We start from the raw sequence: 17,968 nt of genomic DNA on the forward strand, positions 1-17,968 counted from the left end.
TTAAAAAGCTTGATTGTTAAATATTTGTGCTGCATTTAAAAGAGACTTTGCTAGAACTATACACAGCAATTATACTTATTACAACCTAAGTCTTAAAGCTGTATAATCTATATTGGACTGAGCTATTTATGTGAACAGTCTCATTAACCCTTCACTCTCACAAGTCCTCTCTTCATCTCTAAAATATTACAGGACTTAAAATTCTCTCCTGTAACCAAAAAACAAGGACATATCTTAAAAGGGATAAAGGCAACCCTCATAGTAATTTTCTTCAACTCTCAATCTAATCTGCAGTTGTGATCCAAAATCTCATAAATTCATAAATAAAATAACGCTGCATTACATATTAATTGACCTCTAAAAATGTATCCAGCAGATATCCCCACAGTTGTTTACAACCTTTACAACGAGATCAACTTACTCAGAATGTTAGAGAATTACAAATCCAAAATGATGCTTTTAAGGGCTATTGCCAGGATACCACCCCAGAACCTCAAGTTGCCCTACCTGATTTATTTTCTGGACATAGGTCTATGTTTAGACAGTTCAAAAATGCCTGTAACTTATTGTTTCAAATGAGGCCAAGAACTTATCATAACGAAAGGCTGAAAGTAATGACAGTCATCTCATTTTTAAGAGGTGAACCAGGAAGTGGGCAGATGTTTTTTTTAGAGTGATGATCCTATACTAGCTTCTCTCTCAGATTTTTTTTCCCAAATGGGTACACTTTATAAATATCTCAGAAACAGCTTTCTGCAGAAAACAGTATGCGTACACTAAGACAGGGTCGCAGACCCGTTGAAGAATATTTAACTGAGTTTAAACTTTATGTTCAAGATTCTCAATGGAGTGATATATCTCTCCGCAATTAATACAGACTTGGATTAAATGACTCTCTCAAGGATGAGTTAGCCCGCACAGAACTACCGAGGACCCTGGAAGGTTTGATTGATCTGTCTATTCATGTAGACCGAAGATTAAGAGAAAGGCGTGCCTAGCGCTCTCATCTAGACCCATCACATAAATACTTTCCAACAACTTCCTCTACCACCACTTCCAAGGACCTCCCAGTTCCCATGATTTGGGGTTCACTAAGGGTCCCCTCCAACCAGAGGAGAGATTGCGCAGAAAGAGGGCTAATCTCTGTATGTATTGCGCTTCCCCGCACATACCGTGAAAGAATGTCCTATTCTACTCCGCCAGAAGAATAGTAAGTTTCCCATCGCAAATAACTGTTTTACCAATAAAGTCACAAATTCTGCTTTTGTACAATCTCTCTCTCTTTACAGTGGGAACGTCAAACACTCCGTACTGAAGCAATTATTGACTCCGGGGCTTACTCCAATTTTCTAGATGCAGAACTTGCTAAGAAAAATAAAATACCTTTATGTTTGAAAACTCAACCAGTGTCTATACGTGTCATTGATAGGTCTTTTATAAATACTGGTCCTATTACACACCAGACTATTCCTATTAAAAAACAACTGACACAAGACATGTAGAGTTCATATCATTTGACATTATACCCTCTCCTATGTTTCCAATTGTTTTAGGTTTATCTTGGTTGCAGATGCATCAACCACAGATTCATTGGGGAACTCTTCAGGTGACATTCGATTCCAAATACTGTCAAGAGACTTGTCATCCTGCACATAAGATTCTACATGTCAATGAATTCACCTTACGAAGTATATCATGATTTCCTAGACGTCTTCAGTAAAAAGGAGGCTGAGACGCTGCCCCCTCACCGCATTTATGATTGCCCTATAGAGCTCTTGCCTGGTGCAACAATTCCCTATGGGCATATATATCCATTGTCACAACCAGAACTGGAACACCTCAAAACTTACATCGAAGACAACCTCAAGAAAGGATTTATTAGGCCTTCCACTTCACCAGCAGGAGCTGGCATCTTTTTTGTCAGAAACAAAGACGACTCATTGAGACCAATCATTGATTATCGCGAATTAAATAAAAGAACTGTAAAAAATAGATACCCTCTCCCTCTAATTCCCGAATTAGTAGAGCGTCTTAGTGAAGCAAAAATTTACACTAAGTTGGACCTAAGGGGAGCGTATAATCTGGTAAGGATTCGTGATGGAGATGAGTGGCTCACCGCTTTCAGGACTCGATATGGATTGTACGAGTACATGGTCATGCCCTTTGGCCTATGTAATGCCCCAGCCACGTTCCAATATTTCATCAATGACATCTTTAGAGATCTATTGGACGTGTGCATGGTGGTCTACCTGGATGATATCCTTATTTATTTAGATAATATACAGGATCACCAGAAACATGTCCGTTGGGTTCTTGGTCGTTTACGTACACATCAACTTTATGCCAAGCCGGAGAAATGTCTCTTCCATGTTTCTGAAATCTCCTTTCTAGGTTATCATATCTCATGCAGGTCTTAAAATGGAAGATGACAAGGTAGAAGCCATACAAAACTGGCCAACACCCACATCAACTAAGGAAGTCCAACGCTTCTTAGGATTCGCTAATTTCTACCGAAAATTCATAAAAGGCTTCTCAAATATAGCAAACCCTCAGTTCTCTCACTGGTTCTCGGACCCCTTTCCGTTGGAATCCAAAGGCAGAAGAGCTTTCAACTCTCTTAAAACCTCCTTCACAATGCACCTATCTTACAATTCCCCAACATGTCACTACAGTTCATTTTAGAGGTAGATGCCTCCAATTTCGCTCTAGGAGCCATTCTTTCTCAAAGAGAGTCACCCTCACATCCAATTCATCCTGTGGCTTTTTTCTCAAAATTGATGACAACCCCAGAATTGAACTATTCAATTGGAGATAAGGAGCTCTTGGTTATAAGAAAAGCATTTGAACATTGGCGTCATCTACTTGAAGAACCAAGATACCGATATTGATATTTACTGATCATAGGAATTTGGAATATCTCCAATCAAGCAAGACCCTCTCAGCTCGCCAACTCCGTTGGAGTTTATATTTCACTCGCTTCAACTTCCACATTACCTACCGTCTGGATCAAAGAATGGAAAGGCTGATGCCTTATCCAGAATGATTAGCCCATCTCCAACAGAAACTCTTCCTAAAAATATCCTCTCTCCGGAACATTTCTGTGCCATACTAAATCCTTACTCCTATTTACGAAAAAATCAACAAAAAGATCTCTCATATCCAAAGACAAAATTACAACTAAAAACTGATTCTCTCTATTACCATAAAGATAAGTTGTACATACCTCCGTCTATCAGAGAAGCTCTATTATACACCCATCATGACGCACCTCTAGCTGGGCATCCTGGTGTCCAAAGAACTCTGGAACTCCTGAAGAGGAACTACTGGTGGCCAAAAATTGATCATTCAGTCAAAGAATATGTCTCCACATGTGAGAGATGTGCCATCCTAAAACCTGAAAAAGCTAAACCATATGGATTGTTAAAATCTCTACAAATACCAGATCGGCCTTGGCATACAATTGGCATGGACTATATTGTGGATCTTCCACCATCAAATAACTGCAATACCATACTAGTAGTAGTTGACCTGTTTACGAAAATGGCTCATTTTTTCCTTATCGAAAACTTCCAACTTCTGCTGAAACTGCACAACTATTCCTACAAAATGTTGTACGGTTACATGGCCTTCCCTCTGTCGTCATCACTGACAGGGGGTCTCAATTCACCTCCAAATTCTGGAAAGCATTATGTAAGGTTTTGCAGATCGATCAACGATATAGTACAGCGTTCCATCCCCAAACAAATGGGCAAACTGAAAGAGTCAATCAATGGCTCGAACAATATTTAAGGTCCTATTGTTCCTTTCATCAAGATCAGTGGCATGACAATTTAGCCACAGCTGAATACGCTTATAACAATTCTTTCAATTCCTCCACCAAGACAAGTCCTTTCTTCTCAAACTACGGCTATCATCCCACTTTTCAGGTTCACCCGCAGCTTAATGCCATATCACCCCGGGTAGATGAAACAACTAATACTATTGCTGATTCTTTCTCTTTCTTGAAGGAAACTATTAAAGAAGCCCAACTACGGCAGAAGAAATACTATGATGCTAAAAGGAGAAAACCACCCATATATTCAGTAGGAGACAAGGTTTGGCTCTCCACCAGACACCTCAAACTCAAAACCCCTTGCAGAAAATTCTCCCAATTGTTTATCGGCCCATACCAAGTCACAAAGGTTATAAATGAAAATGCAATAACTTTACAACTACCTCCTGAGTTTCACATACACCCAACTTTTCATGTATCCCTACTAAAACCTTACACTCCAACTAGAATTCAGTCTGATTTTTCTCAAGGATCTCTCACACCCATTCCAGAGGAGATTTATGAAATCACTTCAATCCGTGATTCAAGACTTTTGCATGGACGTCTTCAATATCTGGTTCGGTGGAAAGGTTTTGGTCCAGATGAGGATTCATGGGAACCGGTTGATAATCTTAACGCTGCACGGTTGTTGGCAGCCTTCCACCGAGCTAATCCCGATAGACCTGGACCTAAAGCTGCGGTGCAGCTTCCTTGATGGGGGGACATGTCAGGGTATTTCTCTAATATGTTATGTCCCTTTAATTCAGGCAACTCCTATTCTAAGCTATGTCCCTTTAAATCAATTCTATAAGTTCCCACAATTCCCCCTGCCTAGTTGTCAATTAATTTTGATGTGTAGCAAGACTGCTGTGACTCTTTTGCTCTTCTGATTCTCCTCAAATTGCTAAGGAATATTCTAACCAAACAGCAAAGAAGAAGTATTACTATATCCAGCCTTTACACAGGCATATTACCTGGACATATCCTACCTACCATTGTTTGGAAAAAGTAATCTGTTTCTCAGACTTTCATTGTTCCGGACATTCTCTAAAGGTCTCCTACCTCATTAATCCATTTACTACATTCATCGCTGCATCAACCACGGTCACAGCCTCATCAAACACTAGCTCCGGTAAAGATTTATTTTCTTCTCCGTGGTGCCGACTTTCCTTGCATCTGATTGGTACACAGCCACACACCTTGTTCGTGACGTCAGACGCAACTTACAAGCGCTCCCGGCCGGGCCTCAAGGAACATCAAACACCGCAGTCTCAATTCAGATTAAATAGCAGCATTGAACAACACCTTCAGGTAAACTAACCGTACCTTAAAAAGCTTGATTGTTAATATTTGTGCTGCATTTAAAAGAGACTTTTGCTAGAACTATAACACAGCAATTATACTTATTACAACCTAAGTCTTAAAGCTGTATAATCTATATTGGACTGAGCTATTTATGTGAAACAGTCTCATTAACCCTTCACTCTCACAAGTCCTCTCTTCATCTCTAAAATATTACAGGACTTAAAATTCTCTCCTGTAACCAAAAAACAAGGACATATCTTAAAAGGGATAAAGGCAACCCTCATAGTAATTTTCTTCAACTCTCAATCTAATCTGCAGTTGTGATCCAAAATCTCATAAATTCATAAATAAAATAACGCTGCATTACACTCCCTCACATGGACCTGTGGAAGGAAGAAAGACTGAATAATCTTACTTAGGCTTTCAAGTTAGGGCAGCAATAACTGATTGAGAGGCGCAGTGAGGATTATACCAAACAAGCTCCCAATTGCTTAAAAGCCACCACTGCTCTACTGAAGAGACTGATGTGGACTACCACTGCTCTACTGAAGAGACTAAGGCTAAACCCCAGAAAAGATCAGGGCAAACCTGCTCTGCTTTAAAATAATAAACTCTTGATTGAAGAAAATTTCTTTCAGACACCTAAACTTTACCACCTCCTTGCAACGCAGGCAAAGAGAATGACTGGGGTTTGAGGGAAGGGAGGTGATATTTAACAGTTTTCCTGTGGTGCTCTTTGCCTCTTCCTGCTGGCCAGGAGTGATATTCCCAATAGTAATTAGAGATGATCTGTGGACCCACCGTGTCATTAGAAAGATATGGTGCATTTAAAAAAACAAAAAACAAACCCACCAACCAACCACAAGCACAATATTATATTGGTGCCTCTTTGATTCAAAGTAGTCTTTACATTAAATCTATTTATCTAACACTAATTAATTTGTGCAATAATTATTCATTAATAAAATTGTAATAAATCTATTTTTTTTGCAATTATTCAACAAAGATCGAAATAAAACATTTCAATACTCAATAAAATATCTGTAGCGCTTGTGCAAGCCAGATCAATGGCATATATCTTCCGTTACGTAAAGTTGATGCAATATATACAGTATATATATATATATATATATATATATATATAATGTCCCTTGTGTAATAAGGCTGTGCAATTTTATTCTAGAATCACCCTTTCCTACTGACAAACAACTCTTAAAATGTCATTAAACACTTCTTGCTTTTGAGCAAGGACAACAAGCAAATTATACAAACTCAATGAAACATAAATGCATACATGCTATATATTTAGACTTGTATCTAATTTATATTAAGTAAGATATATCATATTGATTTTGCCTGCACAAACGCCACTTGTGAATTATTGTACAAGGTGTATTTTTTTGTTATTGATGATTGCATATGTTTTAATACTGTATGTCTTAGAGAATACTTAGGTTTCATGAATTATATAAATCCATAAGTCGTGTGAAAATGGGCAGCACAGTGTTTTCTATTAGACTGAAATACTGATACTTAATGTAAAGTTTTGGATGGATTTCCATGGTACAAAGTCACAGGAAGAAAGCTATGTGAGAACTGTCCTTAAATTTGAAAATCCCTTTGAAAGACATTTCACACAACTATAAAATACTGAAATACTATGCACACCAGTGTTCTCCTCATGACGTTTTTCATGGGAGCATCACCCAAATGATTTTACTGACCAACCGGCTACAATTTAAGTCAATATTAAGATAAATGAGCTATTATAATTTTTTTAAAGTTTTATTGCACAGATTATTAAATATATTTATGTTAAATTATGCAATTATTTTGGGTCTTGGATAGCAGAAAATATTATAATGTTACAAAGTATTACACCGTCTTTACCAGGCTATTGCATAAAGCCTCCTTGCTGGCAACATTTTCTGTGGAGAACACAGCACATACTTGTTTTGTTCATAAGGTACAAAGTGACTAGAACAACCTGGTGCAATGATAAATGCCAACAGCGTATGCTGTCGGCATTTATCGATGTGCAGCGGACATGATACACTACATTGTATCATGTCCGCTCGCACTATGATAAATCTACCCCTATATTTATTGATTATCCTTTACTAAAGAACTATACAAAAGTCAATGTAGGTCATAATTACAGGGAGATATGAATCTTCAGTGAGAAATTTTAAAAGAAATGAAGAACAAAATATCAATACCAAATTACTAGCACAAAAAAACAAATTACTTTTATGCACATTAAAAATAAAGATGTAATTATATAATACCTCTTTTTGCTTGACCAGAAACACGTCAATCAAATTCCTTTGGTCATTTATATCCAATTTGTCCCTGTAATCTGTAAATGTCTCTCTAATAAATCTTTGAAACTCTGCTACATTGCTATGAATTTTATGGTGATTTCCTGGCAACCAGTGCATCAAAGATGGAAATGTGTTATAGAACTAAAAAAAAGAAAAGAAAAGGGATTGTTTAAATGTGTTATTAAATTCTAAAAGATAAACCATTACAAATCACTTTATTTTATTGGGCTACAAGATTATAGATTTTATATATAGTAAAGTACATGAGTAAAGTCTTCTGCCTCAAATGGTCATGTTGGAAGATCATTCACCTACAAAGACATAGATGTTGTAGACAAATGAGAACCAAAAGGCCCATCAAATATATCTATATTTCCTTCTCAATGGTTAATTATTTATTAGGATAGCTTTATGCATATCCCAGTTGCTCCTGAATTCACTAGAGCATTTTTCCTTAGTTAACACCTTTATTGAAAGTACTCTGGAATCCACTACCCTTTAATTTAACATCATAATTCCTTATTCTAGGATTGCTCTTTTTGTAAAAAAATGTTTTTTCTCAATTTAATTAAAGGGACAGTCAACACTAACATTGTTATTGTTTAAAAAAATATAGCCTATACTACCCAATCCCCAGCTTTGCACAACCAACATTGTTATTATATTCTTTATAACATTTAAACCTCTAAATGTCTGCCTGTTTCTAAGCCACTACAGACAACCTCTTATCACATGCTTTTCTATTTGCTTTTCACAACAGGAGACTGCTAGTTCATGTGTGCCATATAGATAACATTGTGCTCATGCCCTTGGAGTTATTTAAGAGTCAGTGCAACACAGCACTAATTGGCTAAAATGCAAGTCAATAGACAATAAATAAAAAGTCATGTGATCAGGGGCTGTCAGAAGATGGTTAGATACAAGGTAATCACAGAGGTAAAAAGTGTATTAATATAACTGTGTTGGTTATGCAAAACTGGAGAATGGGTAATAAAGGGATTATTCATCTTTTAAAACAATAAATATTCTGGTGTAGACTGTCCCTTTGGCTTCTATTTATCAAGGTATGTCGGACCTGATCCGACAGTGCGGATCAGGTCCGACAGACCTCGCTGAATACGGCGAGCAATAAACTCGCCGTATTCAGCATTGCACCAGCAGGTCACAAGAACTGCTGGTGCAACGCCGCCCCCTGCAGACTCGCGGCCCATGGGCAGCCAGCAGGGGGTGTCAACCCGATCATACTCGATCGGGTTGATTTCCGGCGATGTCTGTCCGCCTGCTCAGAATCTTAAACATTCACAGAACACCAACACTCATAGAAAAGCTTTAGAAACCACACATTTCTTACCAAAGGAGCAACAAAGCTAATCAATCACTTTAACATGAGTTATGCAGAACTCTGGTTCTTTTTCAAAATATCCCCCAATTGCCCAGAAAAAAAAAAAGCATATTGTAGTTTTATTTTAATTTTTTTTTAAAAAGTAGCATTTTTTAAAAAAAATAACTGCACAAAGTAGTTTTTAGGGGTTAAAGTTGGCAGGTGTGGGGTGAAAAAAAAAAACTGCACAGAAAAGTGCCTGTACATTGAGGTCTATGGGAAACTGTGTGTATATATGTATTATATAATATATATATATATATATATATATATATATATATATATTTCAAATATATCCGCACCTCCAACACAATGAAATTGAATTCTTAGGTGTAAAATGTAGAAAATCCTTTATTGTAGAAAAATGGTTAAAATACAGAAGCCATAAAAGCAATGTAAATCCAAGTGCCATACATGTTTCAAGCCTACCCCTAGCCCTTTGTCACTGGCATGTTTCAAACCTAAGTTCAGACTGCTATTTAAAGCTAATGGGCGCATGTACTAAGGCGTCAATTTTTTTGCACAGACCGTATCGAAATAACCCGCCGGCATTCGCACCATGCGGATGGCACTTCGTTACATGAATGTACTAAAAACCAAGCCGTAAAATTTTGCGTCTATTGTGTGTCGAAGACAATAGGATTATTGATAACTTTGAAGCTTCGTTCGGCGCGAAAGAGTGCAATCGATGGCTCCAAGTACATTGGGCATTCCGGCCATTCTATAAAAATTAGACTTCACAGATTGCCACTCTTCTGGAGTCGCTGGAAGGCACACGTACCTTGGAAAGACGACCATCAAAGCATCAATAACTTTGGTTAGGTGCCTCGAAAAAGCAGACTGGCTGATGCCAATTATAACGCTAGACACAGCTTGGAATGAACCGGTGGCAAAAAAGTGTAAGGCTGCCAACAGTTTTAATAGTCCGGGTATGGCTTGTGAACGCGCTGTCATAGGTTCCAGGTATTCTGCTATTTCATAGTAAAGTTCCATAATAGCTTCTCTGTCCAAACGGAATCTCTGGATAATCTCTCAATCAGAAATGCTTTCCAAACCCATACGTGGAAGGAAAACTCTAGGGACTCTGATTCTTCTACCTCTCCTTCTTTGCAAGTTGTCAACCGGTGCCTGTATAGCCCTTCTTCCTCGTAATTGAATTAATCGGAAAAGAAACATGTGTAAAAGTGTCTCCATCTTCATTCAGTGATCCAAAAACCAATAATGCTACAATAGTAGTCTAGTCCTTTCACTTAAGTACTTCTACCTGGCGTCAGGTTGATACGCCCTATAGTTTTCTATTGTATTCACTACCTAAATGGTCGCGAAGCAAATCACGCGAAGTTACAGTGAAAGTTGGAGCGGACGGATTAGTTGTAACATTCATAATTTCCGATTACAGCGAATTTACGTGCGATCGAACATGTAGTAAGTGGAAAAAGGCTTCGGAACGATCAGTTGCGTAAAATTATGATCGCTGATGAAAATAGTGGTTTTTCGACCAGATCGCAGATTGGTACATACGAGAAGCAGATCGTGAGTGAATTTTGACGCGGAAATACAGACGGACGGTCACTTCGAAGCTTAGTACATGGCGCCCAATGAGTCCAGGAAGGACATCTTTGTAATTAATTCTTAAAGAGATATCTACTCAACAATTATGGCTTGCTTTTACATAAGATCACATTTACATCAAGATTCATGTTATCCTTGTAAATATATGTTCTTTTGTATATTACACCTAAAGAATGACATGATATATGTAAAGCAGTCAAGAAAAAAAGATTAGAAAAAAAGTAAAATCCCATATGATATCTACAAAAACACACTAAAATACTAAACAATGATCTCAACTGTCTATATGGAAATGAAAGACAGAGATAAATCAAACCTAATTTACGTTTTTTTTTCAATAGAACAAATTAACATCCATAACAGAATTTTAAACAACCTGGGTGTTTGGTCTGTAGTTTGAAAATAAAAAAAACCCTCTTTTTGGTCTAAGAGTCGTTCTCTGTCTCCCCCCCTTCTGCGTTTAGGAATATGATCTATTCCCTGTACTTGTAAAAGGCTATCTCTAGATCCATGTTCCTGTCTAAAATGTTTTGTTGATGTCTCATAAATGTTGCAATACCCTATCTCTTAGGGCACGTTAAGTGCGACCAACATATAGTTTATCGCAACCTTTACAAGTGAGTAAATAAATAAGCATATACATATATATTTAAAATCTGCTGTCCATCTTACCCCCTTCGCTGCGCTAGGTTCTTATGCCGTGTCTCATGGCATGAGAATGAGGCTCCCATTGGAGCCTATGGAAGCGGGTTCTATTGAGCCCAAAGTTGCGTCCCACTTCTAATACCAGTGCACAAAGATGTGTGCTGGTATTACAATTGGAGTGCAAATAATGCGCTTGGGAAAGCGCAATTTTGCGCTCCACATGTAATCTGGTCCATAATATTTTAAATATGTTTATTTCATTTGCTTTCTTTTCTGCACTGAACTTTAGCATAAAAATCGTTATCCTAATTAAAAGCTAAACCTTTGATCAACAAATCTTTCATATGGTGACTACAACAAAAATAAATTATTTTTTCTAAATAAGATTAAAACTATACATTACCATAACTGATGGACTTGCCAAAACCCTTATATTTTCATTTATGATGCTCATTAACCTTAAAAATTTTGGATCTTCATAATCAAAGCGATGACCAAGTAATATGGAAACAATAATGTTGGCTATAGCACCATTTATGATCATTGTGTTTTCAAATGGTTTTCCTGGAATGAAGACAGAAAAGATATAAAGCATCAAAGTTTGGCTGAACATAATGCCATAATGTCAGAATTACTTTTTTAATAGGTTAAAAAAACTTCATATTAAAGGGACAGTTCACTGTAAAATTGTTTTTGCCTTAATGTGTTCCCCATGACTTATTCCAGCGACAGCGTATACAATGTATAATAAATTGTTCATTTAGGTTTCTTTTTGCAAAATACATAGTTGGATTTGCTCTTTGAAACCGCATCCCATAAATATAGATTCAGCTTGCAGACAGAACAGATCTTGTTATCATAAGGGTCATTCAAATTCTATATCTCATGGACTGCTCTGTATATGTTAAAAACAGCAACATTTGTTATTAAAATGAAAGTTTGTTAAATGCCTTTAAAAATTAAGAACTAAATCTATGTGCAATTGATTGATATCAGCAAAGTTATTGCACAGTGACCTGTGACCTCTTTGATGCTGTCTTCTGTTGACAATCACTTCACAGCTGTGGGAACAATCACTAAATTTTACTCAGTGGGATGAGCTGTACGACTTCTGATTAAAAATATCTCCCAAAGACAACTAGCTTACAATAAATAAATCTCTTATGGGACGAGGAAGATGAGGCATATTGCCCTTTAGCTAGCCAGCTGGGGAATCTCTACCTTGGTGGTATAAACAAAAACAGTCAATGGGACACGTTAGAGATGGATAAAGAATTAACACAGAGGTTGATGAAATGCAAAAAAATAAATAAAAATGTGTCTATAAACTTATACAAAATGTATTATTCATAACAAAAAATAGTACAAATAAACACTAACCCTTGAAGAATTCAAGTTTTTGTGCCAAAAAGTCACATTCTTCATTAATTTTATCTTCTAATGTTCTTTTTCCCATTCCAAAATCACGTAAAGTTGTAAGAGCAAATCTCCTCATTACCTTCCAGTTCTCTCCATTAGCAAAAATCACACCTTAAGAGAAATAGAAAGATTAGGCTATGAAGAGAAATAAAGGATATTTGTAACTAAAAACATAAAATTATGCTTACCTGATAATTTTCTTTTCTTCTGATGGAAAGAGTCCACAGCTGCATTCATTACTTTTGGGAAATAAGAACCTGCCCACCAGGAGGAGGCAAAGACACCCTAGCCAAAGGCTTAAATACTCCTCCCACTCCCCTCATCCCCCAGTCATTCTGCCAAGGAAAAGTAAAAGAAATATCAGGGTGAAAAGGTGCCAGAAGAATATAAGGACGCCCCATATAAAATTACAGGTGGAGAGCTGTGAACTCTTTCCATCAGAAGAAAAGGAAATTATCAGGTAAGCATAATTTATGTTTTTCTTCTTAAATGGAAGGAGTCCACAGCTGCATTCATTACTTTTGGGAAAACAATACCCAAGCTATAGAGGACACTGAATGCCAAGACGGGAGGGTATAATAGGCAGCCCATACTGAGGGCACAAGGCCTGAACCTCTACCCAATAAACAATCCTGCTTCGTCCGAAGCCGAGAAAGCTTTTTAAAGGAAAATCCCCAATGACACTGACTCGCAGCACGTCAGTCCAGAGCCAAACTAGTGACCGCAAAACAGAGTCGTCTGAGCCAACAGTCCACCAAGAGACACTGTCGCCCAACAGACAGTCCCCCACCACTCACCCCTCACAAATGAAGGGGATACCAGTGAAAACCCCCAAGGGGACAAGGCAAAGGAGAACCGAGGAAACAGAAAAGTCCCTTAATACAAAAAAGAACACCTCCAAGAGTGGGCCAAGCTCACAGAGACCCAAATGGACCCAAACAGGAAGGAGGCCACGCCTATCCAAGCGAAACCCGGGATAATACCGGGCACAGAGACAGAAAAGACATCTCCCCAACAACCTGCAAGCATGGAACGTAGCTAAAGAGGCAAAGTCCTCCCATTGCCTGTCCATAGAATACCAAAGTATTCGACCGTGAAAAGCGTGTAAAAGACCCAGGAAAAAACACAAGTTTGAGAACACGGAGTCCATAACAGGATGACACAGAGGGAAGAAGCAGTCTTCAAGAAACAGACCACACAAAACAGCCCCTCAACAGAGGGCATGCTCCAGGCAACCTAAGCCGCCAGACCTACTCACATGTCCCTAAAAGGGGGAACACAAAGACTCCATCGAAGCCCCCCAAGAAGGAGAGTATACCCTCAAAACTCGAAGGAAGAGTAAACCCTCTCCTGTCAAAAGGAGCAAGAAGAAAGGAAAAAAAAAATCCTAGCAGACTGAGCTATCAGGATAGACCCAACAAGCTCACACATCCAGAGGAAACTGCGACCCTTAGACCACTCGGACATTCGGACATCCTGACCTGCAGACTCCCACCCAGCTGGACCAACCCAGCCACAGGGATCCATACAGGGGAAACAAAGAATCCCGAAATTGGTACAGGAACGAGCGTAAAGATGGTACAGCCATCCCCACAGAGTACCAGTACAACCCAACGCCATAGACCTAAGGACCTATCAAAACAAGGCCCCACAGTCTGACTTGGAGTCACCAATTCCACCCTCCACTTCCCGACCAGGAGAAGCCCCAAGAAAGGACTCTACCTCCATAGGAAGGAGACTATCCCCTAAAGAAAAGGGGAAGATGTCGGAAGGGCAACAACTGTCCTCAAGGCCTGAAGCCACCGGCTAATTGGGAAGAAAATTTTCAACGCAAATGTCCTAGAAAAGGACCCCCCTACAAGTAGTTTGCCATATAGGAATCTAACCTAAGTCTTAAAGGTTCATAAGATGGCTAGATCTATGCCCTAGCATCCTGAGCTAACAGGATTGTTAACAGAGGCACAGCCAACCCATTCGCCTGCAAAGCAGAGAATCCACGGCCACACTGGCAAACTGACCAGGGGAATGCAACCCTAAGGCGCACCAGAAATTGTAAATAAAACACCAGCAGCTGGGTATAAACCCACAACCCTTGAGGAGCAAGCCACACAGCGAAACCCCTAGATGACATGGGTTACTCTGTTGTAAGAGTAATAAATACTCGGAAAACCAGGCCAACCCTGACCCGGTCAGGTAGATGGAGCAAGGACATAGCCCAAGTTCCCACTACCGTGGAACATCCTGACCAGCCCTGAGATCCAAAACAACCCAAAACTGAGAAAGGAAAAAGGAGCAAAGCCCCAAAAAGTGGAAGTCTCAGGGAGAAAAACAGTTCCGGGCACCCAATAGTTCAGGCAACCATACCCTTAAACTAAACACCCCAACTGGCCAAAAAGCCAGACAAAGGGAATAGATGCATATCCAGAGAATCCGGATAGTGAGGAGAACTCTAAAGCCCCTACCAAAGGAAGGAACCACCCCTATCCAAAGTCCAATGCTCCAAGGAGCAAGGCTAGAAGTCGAATGAAGGGATTTGAGGAGTCCCTTCATTCGACTTCTAGCCTTGCTCCTTGGAGCAAAGTCCAATGCTCCAAGGAGCAAGGCTAGAAGTCGAATGAAGGGACTCCTCAAAGCCTCAGGACAACTGAAAGGATACCTCGAGGTCCACAAAACTCTACTAGCAGGGCTAGTCTCCCCATTACCTCCACAAAGGCAGAGGAAACAGGGAAGAGAAAGGCGCTAAGCCTTCCCAGCTCCGGGGAACCCCGATCTAAACAAGACCCCACAGGGATCAACCATCATCCGGAACGTAGATCCCTAAAAGGAGAGCTAACTCACCCAGAGACAATGGAAGAAGACCCAAAGGTCTCATAACTCAGTCAGACCATACATGTCCAAGAGTAAAAACTGTATCTAGATACACTAGAAACAGCTTACACGCACACCCTGAAGGTGCCAGAGCTGCAACAGGTTTCAAATTTGCAAAACCTTCCGCATGCTGGACAGCTATCCATACAAGCTGTTGGATGAAGCCCCAAACGGACCATCCAGAGGCCTAAACTGAAGGCCAAACTACTCAACTGCGGTAATGGGGCGCTAAGCACGCCAACCCTCCTCCACATGGAGGAGGAATCCAGGTTCTGATGAAATCAGATGTCAGATAGAGTGATGCAGCGGAACACGTCCCTGCCCGGTCATCTATAACTGAAGGCTATAAGGACTGAAACAATCCTTTCCGCCTCACGAACCCACAGGTCCTCTTGAATGCTTAGCTGAACATGAAAAACAATGATAACCTGAGCACTCAGCGCTACTACCGAACCAGTCCAGCAGAAACAGCGCCACTTGTCTGAACAGTCGCAAAACCGAACGAACCCAACAGGACCAGCCTGTACCCCGGGTCCTAACTGGCAAGCTGCATAAATTCTCCCTCATAGGGGAAAAAGGAAAACAGACATTATTAAACATAGGACTAACATGTCCAAACAACTTCCGAAGAAGTAACAAAAGAGTATCAATCCCAGATGGTTCCCGAAGGAAAGGAAAGCAAATAAAAGACATCCCTCAGAGATAAAATAAAATACATGGCAACCCGAAGGTTAACGCCCAAAAGACACAGCTTACCCGCAGGACCAGCCAAATTGAGCCCTATCTTTCAAAAACTGGGAAAGATCTTAAACAAATGACAAACAGGAGATAATCCCATCCCCACATGTCTAATGAGGTGCACCATTCGAATAATCAGACTGAAAATCCCTGTATCTGTTAACGATAGGGTCATTCAGTTACTGAAAAATACGTCTGAGCAATACGCGAAGGCACGCAATCCTGTAATGAAAGGCACAACACTCAGGTACAGTAAAACCAAAAACGGCACCTGACACCCCCAATTGGTGAGGCACTCACCACCTCCTATGACCAGACCCCTGCGGACTAGAATATCTCCTTCGCCACACGTTCGGGAATGCGGAAGTGGAAAACGGAACGTAACCACGCCCGAACACAAGGTGAACCGTACAGTCCAAAAAAGCGCGCCCAACCAAAAAGGCCGCGTCACTTCCAAAGGCCTCAAAATTCCAAACCACGAGCCCGTAAACATCACACATAAGCAGGTTGAATCACATAAACATGATTATAAACCCCCCTGTTCAATAACCCCCTCAGGAGATATTAACCCTCGATTCCAAGATGCTAATAGAGACTCACTGAGACCCTTATGTCATATAGTTAGACCCGCAAGGTGTGGTAGCCTCTCTGGAAAACATTCTCATGAGGACAGCAAAAATACTAACACCACTATCCTGACATTAAAGAATACCAAGAATTACTTGGATTGTAAATTGACTTTTTTCTTCAAATCCATATAGAAAAACTCTGCGCAGAGTAGAAATTACGGAAATTACGGACCAGCACGGAACTACCTCTCTAACTCCACCACAGGATAGGCTGCGAGAGACCACGTGGGCTAACCAGGGAGCGATGGTCGGCAACTGTAAAGACACCTGTGCCACAGCGAAAGTACGGTAAGAGACAGACTTTGTTATCTTTGCAGTTTATCCAGGCACTAAAGAGGTGTACAAACCCGTCCATGTGCTACACTAAGGTACCATAAGAAGTATCACTTTATTTTTACGGAAACTTCCTAAGATGATGATGTGAAATATTACAATCAAGAGTATAAAAATTAATTGGTGTGAATATCATAACTAGAGACAAAACCTCGAGGAACAGGCAAAACAAGTGCGATTAGAAGGATTTTTAACTTTATAAGGATTTCATCTTGTCAGTGATTGGAACATATGCTACATCATTGCAAACCTTGAATTGTTGAAAAAAAGACACTTTTCAATCAACCAGTTTGAAACACTAGTATCCAGTGCTTATGATATTAACCTGTATCACTGTTGTAAATTGTATATTGTCCTAATACGATATCAACACCAGTACTACTAATACACATTGCACTTTATAATTTAGTGCACCTCTTACATCACAATATATTTCCTACCTCCACAAATGTAAGCAAATATAAGCACAAAGCACATTTATCATAACCAGTTTTTACGGTTGTTATAGGCAATTAATTTCAAGAATTATCTTATCTTATATAGTTACAGAAACATAGTATGAGAACGCACAGAAGGAATTAGGCACACATAATAAGTGTACTTTTACAAGTGGTTTAATGCTGATATAATCAATTCAATATTTATGTAGTATTTAAGATGTGTTTTAGGATTGCATGACCGGTCATTATATTTTATTACTTGTATATTATTTTGCATATTATCTTAACCAAATTAAATTTTTTTAATAAATGATATATATCCATCTAGAAAGTTGTGATAACATTTTTTGACACATTACCCCTTAGCTGTATAGTGCACGTATACGACCCCTCATTTTTTGTGATCCTATAACTAGCCCTTGTCTGGCTATACGCATGTGCCAGTGTCACTACTGTGTCTTTGTATAGAGCTGGGTGTTATTATACAGATGCAGATACACATC

At 39.3% G+C, this 17,968-nt stretch overlaps 1 protein-coding gene across 1 annotated transcript in view; it reads right to left on the reverse strand.

The window, feature by feature from the left end:
* Positions 1-4,715: 4,715 nt before the first annotated feature.
* The window catches only part of LOC128643963 (cytochrome P450 2C18-like), a 41,129-nt gene continuing 27,876 nt past the window's right edge, over positions 4,716-17,968 (reverse strand). The window contains exons 2-5 of the mRNA XM_053696730.1: positions 12,419-12,568; positions 11,442-11,602; positions 7,405-7,581; positions 4,716-4,727 (exon numbers count right to left, since the gene is read on the reverse strand). Of these exons, the coding sequence (XP_053552705.1) occupies positions 4,716-4,727; positions 7,405-7,581; positions 11,442-11,602; positions 12,419-12,568 (500 nt within the window). The remainder of the gene's footprint in view (positions 4,728-7,404; positions 7,582-11,441; positions 11,603-12,418; positions 12,569-17,968) is intronic.

Source organism: Bombina bombina, unplaced genomic scaffold (assembly GCF_027579735.1).
Source record: "Bombina bombina isolate aBomBom1 unplaced genomic scaffold, aBomBom1.pri scaffold_1597, whole genome shotgun sequence".
NCBI lineage: Eukaryota > Metazoa > Chordata > Amphibia > Anura > Bombinatoridae > Bombina > Bombina bombina.